The sequence below is a fragment of the Arachis stenosperma genome, chromosome 3 (assembly GCF_014773155.1).
Source record: "Arachis stenosperma cultivar V10309 chromosome 3, arast.V10309.gnm1.PFL2, whole genome shotgun sequence".
Taxonomy (NCBI): Eukaryota; Viridiplantae; Streptophyta; class Magnoliopsida; order Fabales; family Fabaceae; genus Arachis; species Arachis stenosperma.
In genome coordinates this window covers 47,217,692-47,239,943 of record NC_080379.1, presented here as the reverse complement: position 1 = coordinate 47,239,943, position 22,252 = coordinate 47,217,692, and the positions used below count along the sequence as shown (strand labels likewise).

Genomic DNA, 22,252 nt, shown 5'->3' with positions numbered 1-22,252 from the left:
CTCAGATTCGGATATTTTCTTAGCTTCTTCACCAATTTGCAGGCTAGCCACTTCCTATTAGCTGGTCTATTTTTGGTCTCTCTTGCACATGTGTAGTCATCCATGAACGTCTTGATCTGCCAGCGATTGTTCTCAGTATTATTAGAAGCATACACAAGCCAGCCACAACTCTCATCCTTACACACAGCTCTCATCCTCACGTTATCGTTCTTCTTAAACCAAATTATTCTACCCTCTTGTATGCAATATTCACGCACAGCCTCTTTGAACTCCATCTTTGTAGTGAATGTCATTCCAACCTCAAGCCTAAGCTCTCCAAACCTCCCTCCTTCTCTGAACGCAAGGAAAATGTCATCTGAATCAACTTCCTCCAACTCATCCTCAGATTTCAAAGGAGTCTTCATTTCTTCCGAGTGCCATAAGTCTCCACCATTAGAATCATTATAACCTTCATCCTGCACATCATGATAAGGAGCAACTGATGATCCAAACTTAAGAATCGGTCCAAAAATAATTTCATCATCCTCAGAATCTGAGTCTGCACAAACAGGACCATCATCTTCAACCATAACAGCCTTCTTTAGTTTTGTAAGTTTTTTATCTGTCCTAGTTCTCAGTTTCACATTAGTCTTTGCTGCTGATTTATCCAGAGGCAAATCTTCTTCACTGGACACCTCATCACCACCAAGCCTATATGGTTTATTGCGTACACATAACTGCACGCTTCCACCTGTGCGCACGCACACATAGTTATGCACACGTACACTTGCTGAAAAGCTCCAAACTCCATTTCTTCATGGTTTCTCCATTTTTGCATGCTTTTTCCCTCACTTCTTCAATCCATAATAGCCTTGTAAATATGAAATCACTCAACAAATACATCAAGGCATCAAATGGAATTAAAGTGAATAAAATTCAGCAATTAAGGGCCTAAAAAGCATGTTTTCACATTTAAGCACAATTTATGGAGAATTTATAAAACCATGCTATTTCATTGAATAAGTGCGAGAAAAGCTGATGAAATTCACCCAATTAAAGCAAATAAATACCATGAAATATGGATTCATCATTCATCCTCTGCACTATCTTCACTGTCATGTCATGGCTGTTTGAGGATTCATCTGAGCTAGACAAAGCAACAAAGGCTGTTTTTCCTTACCAATTGTTCTTGCAATATTTCTAGTAGCAGCAGCTCTTGTCAGTGGCCTCCTTCCATATGCTGCTGCTATTTTTACATTCTTACAGCCTCTCTTTGGTACATCCTTCTTGGTTTCTTTCACTTTGGACCATGGTTTAGGAATTGCAGTGGGTTGGGCCATTTTTTGTGGGATTTTGGGCTTGATTTTACTGGGTTGGGCCATTGTTTTTGGTTGTGGATTGGGCTTAGATCTAAGACTTGCAGTGGGTTGGGCCATTATTTTTTGTTTCTGGTATGTTTCGGTTACCAGTAGAAACTGAAGAAGGTGGCTCCTTTGGTTTTGTTGTATCAGTAAGCTTTTTTGGTTCAGAAGTTGGAGTGCATGGTGTTGTGGTGGGAATTGGTTCGATTGTGGCATTGGTGGTAGGATTTGGAGTGGGAAAAATAGTTGGTATCACCATCAGCTCCTTACTTTTAGATGCCACTGGTTCTGCTTCCTCACTATACACAGGTTCAGATACTCCATGTTTGTAGTACACATGAATAACCCCCTTGTTCTCTTGAGTAAGGTAACACATCTCCATGAGCTCCTTATCATCTGTTATTGCTCTTAAACCAATTTGCAAAGGTCTATTAGGCACCAGCCACCAAGTTTGACTAACCTTGTCATACCCAATATTCTTGTGATAGTCTCGGAAAAAAATACATCCAGTGTGTCTGTATCAACGTTTGGCAACTCACAAATCTCTCCAATGTTGTAAGACATACTTTCATCAGCCTCTGTGATAAGCGACCCTCCATGGTGAAATATGATGGTAATCAACGGATTACCCATCTGCAATTTGAAAAAAAAATCATTGATCAGAGTCATTGTCCTGAAACACATTAACAATTTGGAAACTCAACAATTAACTAAAGTAAACCCTAACACAAAGAACAAGTTTCCATATCAACAAAACACAAGAAACACTCCTAGTCTATAATTTTGTTGGCCAAACCATTAAAAAAACTAGTTCTGATTAAACCCTAGCACAGAGTACAAAACAGAGGTGTCATACCCACATATTACAATCGAAAAAAATAAACTGAACTTTTGTGAAGATTACATTAACAATATAAAAAAATAGAGAAACCACATATTTTTTCATTTTTTGCTTACCTGTTTTAGAGAAACCAGCCTTCATAACTCTGTGTATGAGGGAGATGACAAAAGCGATGCTCCAGAGCCTAAGTTTTCGACTGAAATCGGTGCGGTTAATGGAATCGCACAGACACCATTGGTGAGTGTATCGGAGAAGAAGAAACCTCGGTTTGTGTTGTGTTTTGAGAGGGGGGAGATAATACGTTAGTGTAACGTTGAGGGAGGGAGGTTTTCAGCGTGAAACAACGTCGTTTCATGTTATTTTGGCGCCACAGCCAATACGACGTCGTTTTTGTAATGCCCATGTGTCACAAAGGATGCCAACTCAGCTTTTTGGTAGCGCCAGATTGACAGAATGTGCCGGAAGGACAAGTCTGAGTTTCGGAGTGCAACTTCAAGGATGAATATGAGTAACTTTTAAGTTCAGGGGCTACTATAAGACTCGAGTACAACTTCAGGGACCACATTGAGGCTTATCTCATTTGAGTCAAATAGTTATTTATGAGAACTCGAAGTGAAATTCACAGAAAATGTAGCGAACTTCATAATTTATATGAAGTTTACCGGGGGTGAGGCAAACTCTATTTTCGCTAGGGATATGGCGAACTTGGCTAAAATTAAAAAAAAAAAACGTATATTTGTATTGAAAGTTCAAATAATTTCTTTTTGAAAATAATGTTTTTTATTTATTTCAGAAAAATATTCTAAGATTATATACCATAATTAATTTGAAAAAATAAAAACTAAAAAATTATTTAAATAAGATTTTTGTGTGAATTTTGTAATATTCATGTATTTAGTTGATTAAAAAAAATAGCGTACCAAATATCATTTAAACAGTATTATTTTAAATAAGAATTTATTTTTGTAGAATTTATTTAAGAGACAAAAAGACCTTTGAGAATTAATTTTATAAAGATAAAAATACCCTTCTAATTTTTATTTAAAGTATTGTAATACTCTTTAAACATTAATTTTAAAATATTAAATTACACTTATAGAATTAATTAAGATTTTTTAACTGTATTAGAAATAAAAAATTAATTAAATATTAGACAAACTAAACTACCCTTACTAAAAGACAAATAAATTTTTAGAATTAATCTTAAAATACTTAAAATATCCTTTTAAAATAAAATTTGTCTAATTATATTAAAAATTGTAAATTTTAATTTTTTAAAAGACTAAAATACTCCTATAATTAATTTATAAAAGAGGAAAATAACATTTAAAAATTAATTTAAAAAGAATTTAAAAGACTAAAATGTCATTTGACATTAATTTAAAAAGACAAAACTACCATTATAGTATTAATTAGGATTTTTTGATTTTGAAAATATTAAATTACTTTATGGATTATCTTTTTTTTTTTTTGTCAATGTCATGGGCTAGGCTCTGCCTAATCCACAATACAACATGTTTCAAGCTAATTACTAATTTCCACTTCAAACTCTTGCCTCTGAGACTGCTGTAATTCTGTCATCTTCAAAGGGTCAATACTAAAGATTAGTTTCTTTTTTTTTTTTTTAGGTGGATTGGATAATCCCAATCTTAAGTATCTCAAATGTATTGGATAACTTTCAATTCTAAGTATAAATACATATACTTACACACTCTTTATATATTTACCAATTTTTTTCTCGAATACAATCAGTAGAAGTTAAACCCAAAACCTTTGAGATGGGAAGGGGAAGTGTGTACTAAAGTTGATTGCCAAGGATTAGCTTTTAAAACACTAAAGTAATTCATGGACCTTTATATGCACAATATATTATCCAACTAATGATTTTTGCATGCACCCACCTAACAGCCCACACACGACCAATTGTTGGAAAGCTCGCACAACACAACTATCCGCCCGTTAGCTCAGCGCAAAGCCGCAAACAAGCCTTCACCGAACGCCTCTGCAACACCACTGTAGGCTGTAGCGTCTAACAGCATTTCTCAGCGCGCCAAGTACATTTGCACGTGTCCCGGAAACGCTTTTCTTCTTCTTTCAAAGAGCGAAGATGGCTTCACAGAACCCATGTAAGTTTATTAATTTAATTAAGACCGCTTTATGTCATTATATTTTATTACTCTCAGATTTGGTAAACTGAATTAATCTCAATCAATTAATCCATCAGGTTCTGATAAGCAGAGAGTCATAATTCCCAACAAGCATGGTCAAAAGCTTGTTGGCATATTACACGAATGTGGAACTACCAACATTATAATCTTGTGTCACGGTTTTCGATGCTCCAAAGTTTGTTTTATTTTCGAATTTTAATTTTAATGCTAGTATTCGACAAAAGGACTTGTTTTCATTTAATTTTATTTCGGTTTCAGGATAGTAGTCTGATATTGAACCTTGCTGTGGCATTGGAAAATGCCAGAATCTCTTGTTTCCGCTTTGACTTTTCTGGAAATGGGTAATATTTATAGTGAATCTTGATGGTGACATTGTATTATAGTATCAATATTATGCATAAACCCTAAAACTAAGAGAGAAAATTAGAAAATTATTGGGGTGAAATCTTCTTTATGCTGGCTGTTCATTTGGAAGGATTCTTTCTTTTTTTTCAGAGTGATTTTGTGTATGGTGGCATTTCACAAGCATTAGTTATAGCTATAGGATGATTCTGCTGTGTACTAAGAGCATATGTTTTGAATAACTATTTGGTCACTGAATGGATGGAAATGATTGTATGATTGCTTTTGTTGCAGATGCTGTGTTTGTTTATTTGTCAAACATGTTGGCAACTTGGCATAACCAATATTTGTTCTAATTAATAAACTCAAGTAATGTTGAAAATCCTTTTTCTGGAACCAGTTGTTATAATATACTTGAACTACACTTGGACCATCTTCAATAACCCAACTTCCCTAAAATTTCAACACGGTTTTAGATAATGATTTCCTTAGTAACTGGATTTTGCAAATTTTTTTTCCACCTTAGAGTTCCCAAAATATGAAACTAACATGTTTGGTGTAAATTGGGAGGTATATTTTTTCATTCAGTCTTTGATCATTGGCTTTGGTCCACTCTTTGTTGTTGTCTTAACTTCATTTGTTGCATTGCCTTTCTAGAGAAAGTGAAGGTTCGTTTCAGTTTGGTAATTATGGGGCTGAGGTTGATGATTTACATGATGTAATTCAACATTTCCGTGAATCAAACCGTGTAATCAGTGCAATTATTGGGCACAGTAAAGGTATGCCACTTGTTCTTATTATTTGTGATTGTTTCTAACAGAAGATAATGTTAACCAAGATAGGTTTAGATATATGATTTTGGATATACGTATGTATGTGTTGATTCATATAATAAGTTGATGATCATGTTTCATTTAATTGATGAGATGTGATAAGAGAATTAACCTTGTCCAAAATAATTTCACGTCAACATGCTTTGGATGTCAAAGATAGAGCTTTGAGTGATGTGTAACTTTGTCTTGAAATGAGAGAATTTCAACCTTTTTCTCTTGTTTACATGGCAAAATCCTACTGAAATTGAATTTGGTGTCTCACATTTTAACATTGTTTTTAACTGGTGTTATTCAAGCATACATTCTATTGAATCTCTCTTACATTTGTTAAACCAAGTGTTTGATAGGAATAGGTGGGGTTGACGAAAAGGAAAAAGAAAAAATTAGAAACCATTTGGTTGGTAATTTATTCTTCATTTGCAGTAGGTGAAACCTAAATTATTAGTGTAGTTTCTCACTTTATCAGCAATGATTATTCTCAGATTTCTTATAGGTATTGAACTATTAGCAACTGTTTCTGTATCTTGATGCGCAGGAGGTGACGTGGTGCTTCTTTATGCATCAAAATATCATGGCATTAAAACAGTTATTAACCTCTCTGGACGCTACAATCTGAAGAACGGCATTGAAGAACGCCTTGGAAAAGATTATTTGGAAAGAATTAGGAAGGACAGCTTCATTGATGTCAAGAAGAAAAGGTCAGGTAACCTGTCATTACTCTTGCATATTTTTTAATGCATCTTAGTGCGGCCAAAGTTTAAAATTGCAGTTGTAGTTGGGTTGCAGTTTTCTCGAACAATATGAATTTAGCAACCAAGAACAGTGGTTTCTTTAGCTTTCTCTGTGTTGAATTGGATATTTCTGTGCCATAAACACGAAGTTCTTGCCGAAATTGTACTTACTTCACCACATTTCATTATTTAAATATATGATAAGTCATAACAAACAGGCCCTTGAGAATGAAAAAGGGAAAGAAAAATCCAGCCAACAATCCTCAGCAATTAGTAATCATGTTCAATGCTTGAAACTTGGGAGTTAAAAAGTTAGAACAAGTGGTAGATTTCAAACAGGCATATGCATGCCATTCTTTTAGTCTCTCTCTGTCACACAGACACTAGTTGTATATGATCAATTTGGTACATATATTATTTCAGCAAGTGTTGAGTTCCGTGTAACTGAGGAAAGCTTGATGGAGCGCATCAGTACAAACATGCATGAAGCATGCCTTCGGATTGACAAAGAATGCAGGTCAGCAATCATATCTTTGATCTTTTCTGCTGAGTGTGTCATTTAAGATAATTTCTAAGACAGAAGCAACAGAAAGCCTGATCTCTCTTTCTTTCATAGCCATTAACTCCAATTTCTTAAGAAATTTTATTTTATGAAGGCCTGTGACAAATCTGGTGTATTTGAAGTTAACTATAAGAATAGCACAAAATACACACATGTATTAATGTTTGAGTCTGACCCCTAAATAGTAAGGCAAACCATTTTAGTATGCATATTTATATATGGTATTAAATTTGGGGAATATACATTATTTGATAAATAGAGTGGAAGTATGCACACAACAAATTGTTAGATATAGAACTATCCATGTGTCTCTACTTACCTAACAGCTTACGTTTTTAGAAAGATGGTTTATGATATGGTATTGGAACTTGTCCAATCCTTATTTCCCCCATTTATCTAAATAAAGACAGAATTAAATATTGTTTATGCTTGAAACCCATAAAGAGGCTATTGCATGACAGAGAGATGGTTCATGGCACAAATCTTGGTATAAATGGTGCAATTACCATGATCCATAGATGTGCATGTTAATTTCAAACAAAATCACATTCATACATGACAGGGTGCTTACAATTCACGGTACCTCTGATGAAATTATCCCTGTGGAAGATGCACATGAGTTTGCAAAGATCATACCAAACCACAAGTTATATATTGTTGAAGGTGCTGATCACGGATACACAAATCATCAAGATGAGTTAGCCTCTCTTGTTTTGAATTTCATAAAGGAAATATTACAGCAGGACAATTGTACTACCAGCTAGGTTTTGTCCTCTGCCTAGCATATGAACTTTCCCTTATTGCATGACATAAGTTTTCCTAATTGTATAATCATAGTCATTACACTCAGATTGGATCACTTGTTCAACCATAGGTCAGGCACTGATTTGATCAATTCTCTGACTTCCACTCGGAATTTGTCAGTTCGGTTTAGATTTCAATAACTATGGATGTCATTGTGATAGATGTGTTTAGATCAATTGAATCCAATATGAAACTATGACAAATTTTCACCTCTACAGATCCATGCCCAAGCCTGACTATGATCTTTAATATTCTACAACTTGTTTGTGTAGAATCTTGTACATCTTGTGTGTTGATGAAAGAAAATAAGAGCTAATAATATTGGCAGATATTATTTTGCTCTTATGTAAAAAGTTTCATTTGAGAGTACTCATCCTGTTTAATGTAAGCAGACAAAATGACATGTTGATGAATAAGGACTTGCCTCTCTATCATGGAATTTCTTGGATGGAAAAATTCAAAATTTACATAAAATCTAATAAATAGTTTTAGAAATACAATAGAGTATAAGTGAGATATTAGTTTGTGATAGGATGCGTTGGTTTTGTGCTATGACTTGCTCACTTTATTTTGAAAAAGAAAAATAAAACTGAGAGAAGTTAATTAAAATTTGAGGAAATTATATGTTGTGAAAAGGATAAGAGTGAAAAGTGAAATGTGACAAGAATACATGCGAAAGAACTAGGAAGACAATCAACGGACGCTCTAAATAGCTAGTTACCCTTTCTTTTTTGTTAAACACTTTTTCTATTAAGCATTTAACTAGTATTCTTAAGACACTTGTCCAGAGCTCTAGTTAACAAAATCCAGAATTTTTTTTAAATTCAATTTCACAATCATGTGGAAGGTAATCTGATTAAGTTTTACTGGCTTTCATTATAGTTATATAAAATTTAAGAATCTACAACTCCAATATAGAAGCGTGATAAATTTTTACTGAAGTTCAGTTCAAATTTAGGTTGAAATTCAATTGTACTTAATGAGATAAAGTTCTCACGGTAATATTTATGCATTGAGAAATACAATTGATGAGGTAAAAAGGGACCTACAATTGATGAGGTAAAAAGGGACCTTAATAGGTTGCCTTATATTCAAGTCTCTCAAGTATTTAGGGTTAAAAAACTGCACTCAAACTTGGTTTCTTCTATATTCAACAAAATCGCACATGCCTGCACACTATCAACATGTCCTTATTAAAGTTGCAACGGGACCAACACAAAGATAGGGATGTAATTTGAGTATGTAAAGTAATAAACTTTAAGCTTAAATAAGAAAAAAATTAGGTATATGAACCAAAATTTATTTAGGCTCATATTAATGGAAAATAGAAGTTTGAAAGAAAATAAAGTTACAACAATTAGAGTTTTAAGTTTTAAATTATAGTTGCAATTAATATTTTGAAAACTAAACCGATTACTGAACTGATAAAATTAAAAGTTTAATCAGGTATGTGTACATGCAGATATTTTATTTTTTGCACGGTAGATTACGGTTATTGTTTTGTGAATATATTTTACTTATTTTTTGGTGTTTGCAAATTTAGTTTGGGCCTATTGCAGTTATTATGATTCGTTGCAAGTTTACAACCTTAATACGTATTGCCTTGTCCCAACACAGATGTGCATGTACTACTATCAAATTATGTGAATCGACGTTGCTTTAAGTTGCAATAATTAAAACCTAATGTAGTTTCTACAGTGATGGGTAATTTTAATATTGTGGTTGTAATTACAATTAACCTCGGTTTAAAACATTGACGAGAATATAACATAGTCAAAGAAAATGAAATCATGATGTACATACAGAAGATCTAAGCCATTAACTTGAATAAAAATTAAAATCACATTATTAGAATTTAGAAACCACTTGAAACATACAGTTTCAATGAACATTTATCTTTTATAATTATTGTTCATACCTGGCTCAAAGGAAAATTAAACTCAAAGTAAGTAAAGTCTAATTAACATGTAAGTATTGACGGATCTAAAAAATTTTATAAGTGGGAACAAAAATATATATACTAAGATAAATTTTGTTATACATTATTAATTATATAAAGTTATAAAGATTAAAAAGAGTTAATGAACACTTTCATTCTTAAAATATTATTCATTATATATAATTTATAAAAAAAAATTTTCTAAAACTTGAACTTAAAACATTTTAATTAAATTATAGATAATTTATTATCCTAACTAAGTTTTTTATACACATTTAACAATAAAAGACAGGATCAATTAGCACATTAGTGTCTAATAGTACACTAATATTTATAATTTGAAACTAGAATTATATATAAATACTAAAAAAATTAAATCTGTATATGAAAAATATGTTTATATAAAATAATATAAACTTTTATACTTTTTTCTTTTTTTTCTTTTTAAAATAATTAAATTTGTTATATATATTTTTATTTAATTTTGATATAATGTTGGATGAAAAATTTTATGCATCTGTTTAATTATATATTATAATTAAAATATTTTTTTATTATTATTTTTAAAAATAAAAAATTTATTTTAAATTATTAAATTAATCAATTCATTTTAAAATTTTATATGCAACATAGGTACATATAAATATAATAGAATAAAAGTAAAAATAACAAGTAATAAGGATGAATAAATTGAGAATAAAATAAAATATATAAAATCATGAAGAGTAATAAAACATTAGATAAATATCTAAGTTATAATTGTTTGAATTAAAATTTGCAATTGAAAATATTAAAAAGAGAAACAATGAAATTGAAAAATACATATGTAGAGTCATGGAGAGCTATATAAAAAAATGGAGAATTTGAAATTTACCTTTTAATGAAAAGAGAATGACCACTAGATAAGAAATAAAAAAAAGATTGAAAATATAAAAATAAGAGGAGGGTTTAATGGAATAAAAGAGTAACAACACAAGAACTAAATTTAATTAGGTTAAATAATAGTCAAAATGATAGAAAAATAAAAAAGTGAATTTAAAACTTTGGCTAATTGAATTTAATTTATTTGTAGTGGGATCATTTAAAATTTAAAGTAGGGTCACATTATATGTATAACTATTTAAAAAAAAATTGAAAACACAGTCGGAACAAGTGCCCCCTCACTGTTGTGCCTAGGTCCGTGCTTGCATGCAAGAGCTTCACTTACCCGACCTTGTGGAGGTCGGGCTTGCCGACGCTAACATCAGCCTTACTTGCCTGAATTAGTAACTAACTCCTACAATCCTTTCTATTCATCTAGAAGGGGATCTCAACAAATTCTCTACTAAAAGGGAGTAACCAACCCACTACTAAATGTGGTACTACCCAAAAGGTGGTTATTGATTCTACATCTTCAGTTATAAATACCCTAACACTCTCAGATATACTTCGAACCCAATTTTCTAAAATCCTTACTAACTTAAGTATTGGAGTCCCTTACAGGTACCACTCCTACCTCCTCACGAGAAAATTGGATGGCGGCACCTTAATACTACTAGACATCGGACATTGCCCCAAAAGGAGTTTAGACCTTACGTTCAGACCCAAAGCAACCTAGTTTTAGGCAACCCTTGAAACATTGGCACAGTTGTCGAAAATCTGAAAGTCTATACGCAATCATGATGGATGATCGTTCTAAAGATGGACATACGACATCCGAATTCGAGCCAGAACATTACAACGACAATCGTGCAATAGTAATGCCCTTACGACAAGATAGAGTAGACGGTTCTAATGAGGAGGGGACTTCGCAAAATCCCCAACCTAAAAGGATAAACCCAAAAATACACCTACCTGAAGACATGGTAAACCAAAATCTGGTAGAACTTATGAGATTAGTATATGGATACTATGAGCGACTGGAACAACTTGAGCAGGAACTAGAGTGACAACGAGAGTTTGAAAGAGACTTGGAAAGAGAAGTGCGACCACGAAAGAAATTAGAAGAAAAACTTTTGATAAATTCTTATACCATTTAATATTTAGAAAGAAGTCTAAAGAAGAGAGCCCACTGTACCCAAAAAAGGTAAAAAAAAAATCCATAGTATAAGGTTACAATAACAACTTCTGCACTAATCACTTTAGATTTTAGTTTGAAGATGACAAATCATTTACTGGAGGAGCAAAAACATAATCAGACTTGTGTTTGATCTTTAATTCTTCTCTCCACATATTTATTCTTTTAACTGAACTTGCTAAATGTATTGCTGTTGTTTATGTTCTTTATTAATGAGATTTTACACATTTAGAATCAATTTACATGCTATATATAGTTTGACATTAGATTCATCAACCTTTAACGAATTTAGTGAATTTACCATGTTATTAACGAATCATCAAGTTTAAATTAGTGAATTTACCAGCTCATCAATTCACCTTTAGTTAGTAGATAGTGTCAACTACTTTTTTTTGTTTATTTTGTATATTGTTATGCAATTAATTATTGAATTAATTAGTTGGTGAAAAATAGTAAACTGTAATGGCTAATAACGTGTAATATTGTGATAGTATATGATTAAACTACAAGAGAGAAAACCCAAAGAGTGCTGTTTGAACTATAAGCAGAATTGACGGTCGAGAAATTAAAAAAAAGACAGTAAAAGATGAAATAACAGTCGAGAAGATAAAAAGGCCAGACAGGCAGTGAAGGATGAAGTAGCAGTCGAAAAGATAAAGATGCAGGCAATGAAGAGTGCTCTGAGATGTCTAATTCAAAGACAAGGTAGGAAGCTATCACAAGACGTCGCTGCATAGATGAATTCTTTGGAGGAACAGCGCAGAAAATAGATCTTAGGATTAGATATTTTTTTAAAATATACACTTTTTTGAAGTTGACAATACAGCCCTTAGTAATTGATACACTTTATTGATATTTATATAAATATATGAATTTACTTCTTGGTTTTTTTTAATGCCGTTTTGCCATCAATTTATTTTTTTAGAGACAAAATAATTAAGATGAGTAATATTATGAAAAATCCCAAAAAAAAAAACAAAAAATATTACCTAGTACATTTGAATTAAAAAAAAGCGTCGATTTACAGTACAAAATACAATATTTTTGCGACAGTTTAGCCAGAAAAATAGTGGCAGTTACAAAACGGCCAAAAATAAATTTATCTACGTTATCAGATAGCGGTGGTTTTTAATTGTTACCAAATAAATTTGAAAAAAATAACGAACCTTAAATAGCAGCAGTTCATGACGGCAGATAAATATTGTCGAATTCAAGGTTGGTGATATAGCAATGGTTTTAAACTGCAGTTAAATTAACTGACAGTATATGTCCCGTCGTTACCATCCATTGGCAGTGTTTATGAGGTGGAGCAGCCGGCTCCCATACAAGCACCAGGTTATGTATCAAGATTCTAATAAAAATACTTGTATGCATCAAAAACCGCAAGTCTTGGAGGAAGGGCTGCTAACATTGATGCCCTATCTCGGTGTCTGGTACCGAAAGATTAAATCGGGCAGCTCAAAACCAGCCCAACCTCTTCATGGTCACATCCCTTTTCTCCTTAAGCGTAATTTACAGAATGCTCAGACTCGTATGAAACGCTACGCGGATACCAAGCGAAGGGAACTTCATGCCTACCTTGCTTTAAAGCGATATAGAGATAGAGTGATTTATAGTGTAGTATCAGATCCTACAGATAATAAGTCTTTTCTTTCTTATGAAAAATAAAAAGAAGTCATAATTTTGCAGCGATTGTATCAACGGTTTGTAAAAATACCGCAAAATCAAATGATCACGCCCTAAACTGCAACAGTTATCGAATCGCTAGTATGTCGTTTTGCGACGGCTTAAAATTGTTGCAATTCCCCAAGAAAATTGCATCTATTTTTTTGTTCCTTTACAAAAAGAATTTATATTGGACAGTTCAAATCTAAAGTAATTTAGTTTTAGGTAATGTTCGAAATAATTATATTTGTCCAACTCATAACTTTGTGAAAAGGTGTTAAAAATATATAATAAATTTGAGATATATAATAAAGTTGTTATTATTTTAAATTTAAGTTATTTTGTTTGGTAAGGTTTTGATTTAGGTATTAGTATTTTTGACGCAGCATATTGTTTGGCTCACTAATCGTGGTGAGATTAATAACTTGATTATAATGAAAATTGCCAAGAATTTATCTTAGTGGTAAGGATATTAAACTAATCTCTTACTCTTTAAAAAAATTTAAAAGAAAATAAACATAAAACTTATTATAAATATGTTTTAACTCGATTCAAATTGTGAAATCAAAAGGATACATACGTTTATTTATATTAGTGAAAAAAAAAGCTTTGGTGAACTAAGAAAAGTATATTACATTAACAAAACTATACACAAATTCAATTAACAATACAAACACAATCATAAAAAATATGCTTCTTAATGGCAAACGCCAAAATTAACACCATATATGAGGCCTTTTATGAAAAATTGAAAAATCGCAGTCTCTTCCAATGGTTGCTATTCCAAGCATGGAGATATGTTTGGCAAGAGTTTTGACCCTACTATCAATGAATCTATTGATTTTAATGGTTTTAGTGGAGAAACTTTAGTGTCCTTCTAATAATCTCTATCAGTTCTATCATTATTTTACTTGAGCACAACTTTATAAATTGTCTTGTTGAATATTTCTTATTTTCTGATCATCTATGACGTAAATTCTTTAAGTGACTTGGTTGATACTACTGTATTTTATTTCATCTTCAATAATATTTTAGACCATTTCTATTTTTGTCAAGATACAATCTTAACCTTTACAAGATGAAGTCAAATTTAAAAGAGGATGTTAGAAATATATAATAATTTTATTATTATGTTAAATAATTTAACTTATTTTGTTTAACTGGAATTAGATTTAAATTTTATTATTTTATTATTTAATTAATCTAAACTTAAATCTAAACCTAAATCTATAAATCTAATTAAACAACACTAGTTAAATTTAAAATAATAACAAGACCAACTAGTAATCACAGCAAAATTATGCTTTTGCTTATCGGATCTGAAAGAAAATATTGAAAATTGTCTTTTATTCATAAAAATATTTTTAAATTTAGAAATGATTCAGATTTAATCAGAAAAAAGTACAGAATATACTGATATATCATAGTAAATTACCAACTTGGAGATTTAAGAAATTTAAAAGTTAGTTTTTTAATTAGTCAGTTAAATTTTGTTGAGGTTGAAGTTAATTAGCTAATCCTTTGACTTAATTTTAAAGGATCTTGTAGATATATTTTTTAAGACTAAGTCAAAGATCCAACTTAGCTTCAACAAAATTTAACCAACCAAAAAATCGATTCTTAAATCTTTTAAATTTCTAAATTTGTAACTTGCTCTGATATATTAGTAATTTAGTACCAATATAAAAAGATATTTTAAAATATTGTAATATTTTTTTTTGTAAATTTAGAAACTAAAGAGACTCAGTTTTTATATGTTAAAATTCTTTGTAATTAAATATTGGATTCGCTTTCAATTTTTAGTCAATATAAAGAATATTTTTTTTTTTAGATTTAAATCAAAAGTTTCTCTGTTATCTATAAGTTGGTATGAGTACTTTATAAATGAAATATTTTCTTTTACAAAAAAACCTATAATATTATAACCTATAGTATGTTTTAGTGTCAAAGTTTGCATACTAATACTTTAACCATCAATTTTATATTTGTAAAGTTCGATTAGATATATTAAATTTTAGGGTAAATCACAATAATAAATCAAAGAGAGCAAAATTTTACACAAATCCACCAAATCAAAATCTGCTTCGTGAATCCACTAATGTACATTTATATGTAGTTCGAACCAACTTGATTCGAACTCCATTTCTACATAATTCGAACCAAATAGGTTCGAATTATATACAAACACATGCACACACTAATTCGAACCAAATAGGTTCGAATTATACACAACACACACGCACACACTAATTCGAACCACCTTGGTTCAAATTACACACATAGTAATTTCTATGCTGTTAAAAAATTAATAATTTATTAAAAAATTTTATTAAAAAAATTAATAATTTAAAAATTAAAAAAATATATTTAATTTCATACATTTAAAAAAGCTAACAAAATATTTAATTACGAGACTTCTTTAAAATATTTGTGATCTATCAATTCGAATTTCATACAATACTCTTTTGTCCATTTTTAATAGCTCATGAATATTTTTTAATAAATTTATTTAAATTATACTACAAAAAATATTTTATCCTATGCAAAACTATTTAAAAAAATGGCTTAAAAAATGTTATGAGTACTATATAAATTTGTAATGTTCTAATAACTTAGGTAAATACATCCATGTACTCAAAATTTTAAATAAAATACTCTACATAGTCAATAATAATTTAGAAATGAAAGAAAATATTTTATTCTATACAAAACAATTAAAAAATATATTTTATTCTAATACAAAAAAATTTTTAAAAAATGACTTAAAAATGTTATGAGTACTATAAAAGTTTGTAATATTCTAGTGATTTAGGTAAATACATGATAAAAATATTTTTTCTTTAAGATCTAATTATTATTGACTATGTAGAGTATTTCTATAATGACCTAAGTCAACCATATATTACAAATTTGTATAGTACTCCTAAATTATATGGTGATTCGAATCACCATATATTATAAATTCGTAAAAATTTGTAATATGAATCACATTTACGATCCCCTGTACCTTCCACTTGGATCTATTTGGATCTCTTACAAATTCTTTCTCCAAAATTTAGCACACGATCAATATACATATTATTATCACAAAGGCCAAGTAGTTGTATTTCCATATCCGTGATTGATAAGATCCCCAGCAAAAAACAATAAAAATAAAAAATAAAAAGACAACGCCACTATCGTATTCGATCTATCCATAAATCTGTTATGTCATATCGTCAGAGATTTGTTTTTTCTTGGTACAAGGAGGGAGATTCTTCACTTGTCACCCTCTTACCATTAGAAGAAGAATTGCCATGGGGACTCAGAAAATTTTGTAACACTATATGGCTCGTAGCTCATGGGAATTGACAACACAAACACTGCAGAATCTTTCGAAAGATATGGTCCTTATTTGAATTATTCAATGCATGCATATTAGAGTTCAGCTTTTTCTATAACAAGGACGTCTTAGTTACCACCTTGTTAAACCCTTCTAACAATAATCACAATGTTTGTTAAATTGATCTTAAATTTTATTAGCAAAAGTCTGACATGTTATCTTTGTTTATTGGTTAATTACTCTTGAAATTCTTATAGATTCGTTCCCTCGATTTTCAATTAGATTTTCTTTGTAATTTAAAAGTTTTCAGTCAAGTTTTTATAATATAAGTAATAATGACTATAGAGTTTTTCTGCTCTGATCTCCATAACTTTATACTTTATAACTTTATTCGTCACATAATTTTTACTCGTACTATCTGACAGACCAAGATTCACATACAACAATACAAGAAGGGTAGTGCACCTAGTCTAGAACGAAAAACCCCCCGTCTCATATCCAAGGGGTCAAACTGAGATTCGTGTATATGTACAAACTACATGCTGCCGGCTGGCACTATCCATTACTTTTTTTTAATACTCCAAATCAATCCTTCAAACTTTTTTAGTAAGATATTTTAATTCCTAATAAATTTTATTTATCAAATAAGTTTTTAAATTTTATTTCGTTGGATAAATTAGCTTTTAGATTAAGTTATTCATCTATATAAAAATATTGGTATGAAAATTTTAAAATTTGTTAAAAACTACTATATTTTTATTAAAAGACGTCAATGATTAGTTTACAAATTTTTTTACCAAAATTTGGAAGATATATCTAAAAAAATATAAAATTAGAGGCTAATTTAGTGACTAAAATTTGTTAAAAGTTAAATTGTTTGACCAAAAATATTTTGAAAACTGACTTGATATATTTTTTCTTTTCACGTTGCTATTTTTGCATTTTTTGAGAAAAAAAAATCTTAATTTCTCAAAAAAAGGTGATAACAGTTTTAAAAAATGTGAAAATATTTAAACAAAATTGAAGGGAAAAAAATAAAAGAGTATTATTTTTAACAAGAAAATATGAAAATAATTATATAAAACGAAGTAGTTATAAAGAAAAAAAGTGAGAAAAATAGATCAAATTAAAAAAATAAGCAGAAATAAAATCATAATATTTATTTTGAGGTAATATTTATGTTGGTTTATAAAATTAAACAAACAAGTCGGTTTGATTTTTAATTTTTTAAAATGATCAACAAAATTCCTCACTTTAAATAAAATATGAGCCTTGTAACACTCTACCACTCAAAGTTTTACACCTATAATGTAAAATAGAGATGGCGAGATATTACGACTTTTAAAAATTAAAATACATACTTATAATAATAGAAAGAATATAATAGACTAGGAGTCTTGAAAAATAGGTAAAACAAAATCGCGAAATGAAAAGCGCCACGCTTCGAAAACGGAACAACTTGCGTGTGAAGAAAACTATAACTATCAAACGTAAGATAATAAAAGTAGGAATAGAAAGTCAAAGGTACAAAATAACAAGCTCCTAACTCAGCCCGTGAAGTCAAGGATGGCCGGAGAATATATATATATATATATATATATATATATATATATATATATATATATATATATATATATATCCCAAAACCCAAAATGTACATAAACAAAATCCTGCCTCTCCATAAACCTCAAAGAGGATAAAAAAGAATAAGTTATGCGGAGAAAAAGCTAAGTACATGTATGTACATCACTGCACAACAAAATAACCCAGTAACCACTTCGCTTCAGGTGTCCAAATGCCTAATGAGATACCACTCGACTTGCATCTGAAAAATAACAACATAGTCCGGAATGAGAACAGGAGGTTCGCAGTATGGTAAAGGTGCCCGCAAAGTTAATATAAAAGGTCCCGAAAGAGCCAGAGGCATTCCTAGAACTTCAACACACAGATTTCAGCATAAGAATTCAACTAAACCAGAAATTAGGTAAGTTGTCTAAGATATTCTAGTTCTGAATCTAACTTTAACCTAATAATTCACGTTCTGTCTCCTCCAATCCTCCGAATCATTGGTGGAACAACCCCCTCCACACCTCTGCCAAGAGGGGTTTCTCAGAAAATATACACATACAATTCAAGTAAGAAAAACACAGATAGAGAAGCATTTACAACAGGTAGAACAAGTAGCAGCTAAGCAGAATTAAACAGCTAAGCAAACTAAAACAATGCACACTCAAACAAAGCAAACAAATGCGTATGATGTATACTTGTCCTATGGCTGATGAGTCTCATCTGTCGGTTATACAGCCAACCCGACATGTCCTGGTAGTTAACCATTGGACAGTCCTTCTGTGCGCGCATCCCCAAGCTCAATAATATTCCATGGAATCATACTCCAAGCTCAATAATATAGTATTCCATGGAGTTAAACTCCAAGTTCAATAATATAGTATTCAATGGAGTCAAACTCCAAGCTCAAATATAATATTCAATATTCATATATATATGCATGCCCATGGGGGAATCCGGGGAGTTAAAGTGCCCGATCACATCTTGCGACAGAAGGTCAACAAATAGTCTCAAATACACAAGCCACATAATAATCTCTTTCCTTTTTAAAATAACACTTCAAATCAAAACTCCAATCCTTATAGAAATTTTGGCAGTATCTCCTCTAAAACTCGAATTTCTGCCACTGGTGCACGAAATTGTGATCACTACTTTTTATAACTCAAACAATCCCCGGTAATGGCTCCAAAAACTTGGTGCTCAATACCATGGTCTAAACATAATTTCACAACTTCGCACAACTAACCAACAAGTGCACTGGGTCGTCCAAGTAATAAACCTTACGCGAGTAAGGGTCGATCCCACGGAGATTGTTGGTATGAAGCAAGCTATGGTCACCTTGTAAATCTCAGTCAGGCAGATTCAAATGGTTATGAATGATATATGAATAAAGCATAAAGTAAAGATAGAGATACTTATGTAATTCATTGGTGAGAACTTCAGATAAGCGAATGGAGATGCTTTGTCCCTTCCGTCTCTCTGCTTTCCTACTGTCTTCATCCAATCCTTCTTACTCCTTTCCATGGCAAGCTGTATGTTGGGCATCACCGTTGTCAGTGGCTACAGTCCCGTCCTCTCAGTGAAAATGTTCAACGCACCCTGTTACGGCACGGCTAATCATCTGTCGGTTCTCAATCAGGTTGGAGTAGAATCCATTGATTCTTTTGCGTCTGTCACTAACGCCCAGCCTTCAGGAGTTTGAAGCTCGTCACAGTCATTCAATCATTGAATCCTACTCAGAATACCACAGACAAGGTTTAGACCTTCCGGATTCTCTTGAATGCCGCCATCAATTCTAGCTTATACCACGAAGATTCCGATTAAAGAATCCAAGAGATAAACATTCAAGCCTTGTTTGCTTGTAGAACGGAGGTGGTTGTCAGGCACGCGTTCATAAGTGAGAATGATGATGAGCGTCACATAATCATCACATTCATCAAGTTCTTGAGTGCGAATGAATATCTTGGAATAAGAACAAGCTGAATTGAATAGAAGAACAATAGTAATTGCATTAATACTCGAGGTACAACAGAGCTCCACACCTTAATCTATGGTGTGTAGAAACTCCACCGTTGAAAATACATAAGAACAAGGTCTAGGCATGGCCGAATGGCCAGCCTCCCAATACATGATCAAAAGACTCAAAATGATCAAGGATCCAAAGATTCAAAGATCTAAAGATGAAAATACAATAGTAAAAGGTCCTATTTGTAGAGAACTAGTAGCCTAGGGTTTACAGAAATGAGTAAAGGACATAAAAATTCACTTCCGGGCCCACTTGGTGTGTGCTTGGGCTGAGCATTGAAGCATTTTCGTGTAGAGACTTCTCTTGGAGTTAAACGCCACCTTTTGTGCCAGTTTGGACATTTAACTCCCATTCTTGTGCCAGTTCCGGCGTTTAACGCCGGGCATTCTTGAGCTAATTTGGAACGCCGGTTTGGGCCATCAAATCTTGGGCAAAGTATGGACTATTATACATTGCTAGAAAGCCCAAGATGTCTACTTTCCAACTCCGTTGAGAGCGCGCCAATTGGGCTTCTGTAGCTCCAGAAAATCCACTTCGAGTGTAAGGAGGTCAGAATCCAACAGCATCTGCAGTCCTTTTCAGTCTCTGAATCAGATTTTTGCTCAGGTCCCTCAATTTCAGCCAGAAAATACCTGAAATCACAGAAAAATACACAAACTCATAGTAAAGTCCAGAAAAGTGAATTTTAACTAAAAACTAATAAAGATATACTAAAAACTAACTAAAACATACTAAAAATAATGCCAAAAAGCGTACAAATTATCCGCTCATCAGCCACCCTTCAAGGGTCCCAACTATCAAACCAAATACCTTTCAATCATTCAAATCAGTTCCAGTAACAAATTATCTCAAAGTCAAACAAATACCAATATTAAGTCTTTTTTCAAAACCAACCAATTCCAACGGCAAATTATTAACAATAACTAAACCATACATTTTATACCATATACACAAATCATCAATTATTCATTCAGTTCATTCCTATCTTAAGGTTTTCTAGCCAAAGTTTTCACGTGACATTAAACATTAATTATGAGAAACCAAAACCATACCTTCGTACGGAATCAAAATATTCAAAACTCTGGTAAAGCTTTCTGACCGAGCTATCAAAGAAGAAAACGTCTAGAATCGTCTGTGCCTCCTAGAACTCCTGTTGGCCGAATTCACGGAGTAGAAAAGTTATGTCACTATCAACTTTCATTGACCAAAAATGGTGCCAACGTGTAGATGAGGAGGATACAAATACTTTTACCAAATTAGATTTTTGATTGGGATTACGGATTACAAGAAATTAAAGCCAAAAAGTTGGAGGAAGTATATATATATATATATATATATATATATATATATATATATATATATATATATATATATATAAGTAAATGTTACTTATTTCTTCAGATGATATTATTATATATAAAGCTAATGATATAATAAGGCTAATGATACTCATAACTAGATATTACATATATGTGTATACGTATATAATGGCTTTCCATTAAGTAAATGGTTGCCGCCTTATATATATGCGTACATGCATAATAATAATAATAATAATAATAATAATAATAATAATAATAATATATAAAGTTGAATGTATATAAGTTATTAGTATAAATGATATTAGTAATTTAAGGATGAAAGATATTTAGTGAAGTATTAGCAAAGTTAAGCTCATCAAAGAGTACCAATATTTACTCATATCGACGGATATCGAACTCGATAATAACATTATTAACTAAACTTTATCTTTAAATTAAAATATCAATTACTTCAAATTAAGATATACATATAAATTTTATTACTTATAAATTACTAGAATTATAGTTTTAACTATGTAAAATATTATATATATATATATATATATATATATATATATATATATATATATAAAAGAATATGAATTTGATTGAATTCAAATAGTTATAAAATTAGTTCAATTACTGATAATAAAATAATTTCTAAAAATAGAAAATTTTAATTTATGAAATAAATTATAACTTATTTATATTTATATTTTTAAAACTGAGGGTTACTACATTCTACCCACCTTACAA

At 31.1% G+C, this 22,252-nt stretch overlaps 1 protein-coding gene across 2 annotated transcripts; it reads left to right on the top strand.

Annotated features, from left to right (window-relative positions):
• Positions 1–3,958: 3,958 nt before the first annotated feature.
• On the top strand, positions 3,959–7,750 carry LOC130967875 (uncharacterized). Of its 2 annotated transcripts, none has more exons than XR_009081444.1 (7): positions 3,959–4,307; positions 4,406–4,524; positions 4,608–4,690; positions 5,349–5,470; positions 6,060–6,222; positions 6,679–6,772; positions 7,380–7,515. XR_009081444.1 is itself a non-coding variant. In XM_057892911.1 (7 exons), exons 1-7 carry the CDS (start codon positions 4,289–4,291, stop codon positions 7,579–7,581), a joined length of 807 nt encoding a protein of 268 aa, XP_057748894.1. In that variant the 5' UTR covers positions 3,964–4,288; the 3' UTR covers positions 7,582–7,750. The 2 variants fall into 2 exon arrangements, 1 of the variants encoding a protein (XP_057748894.1); XM_057892911.1 differs by having other exon boundaries at positions 3,964–4,307; positions 6,060–6,227; positions 7,380–7,750.
• Positions 7,751–22,252: the final 14,502 nt, after the last annotated feature.

Coding starts and splice junctions, on each gene's coding strand:
- LOC130967875 (XM_057892911.1), top strand. Junction 4,691..5,348: donor TTTGACTTTTCTGGAAATGG/GTAATATTTATA, acceptor TTGCCTTTCTAG/AGAAAGTGAAGGTTCGTTTC. Junction 6,773..7,379: donor CGGATTGACAAAGAATGCAG/GTCAGCAATCAT, acceptor CATACATGACAG/GGTGCTTACAATTCACGGTA.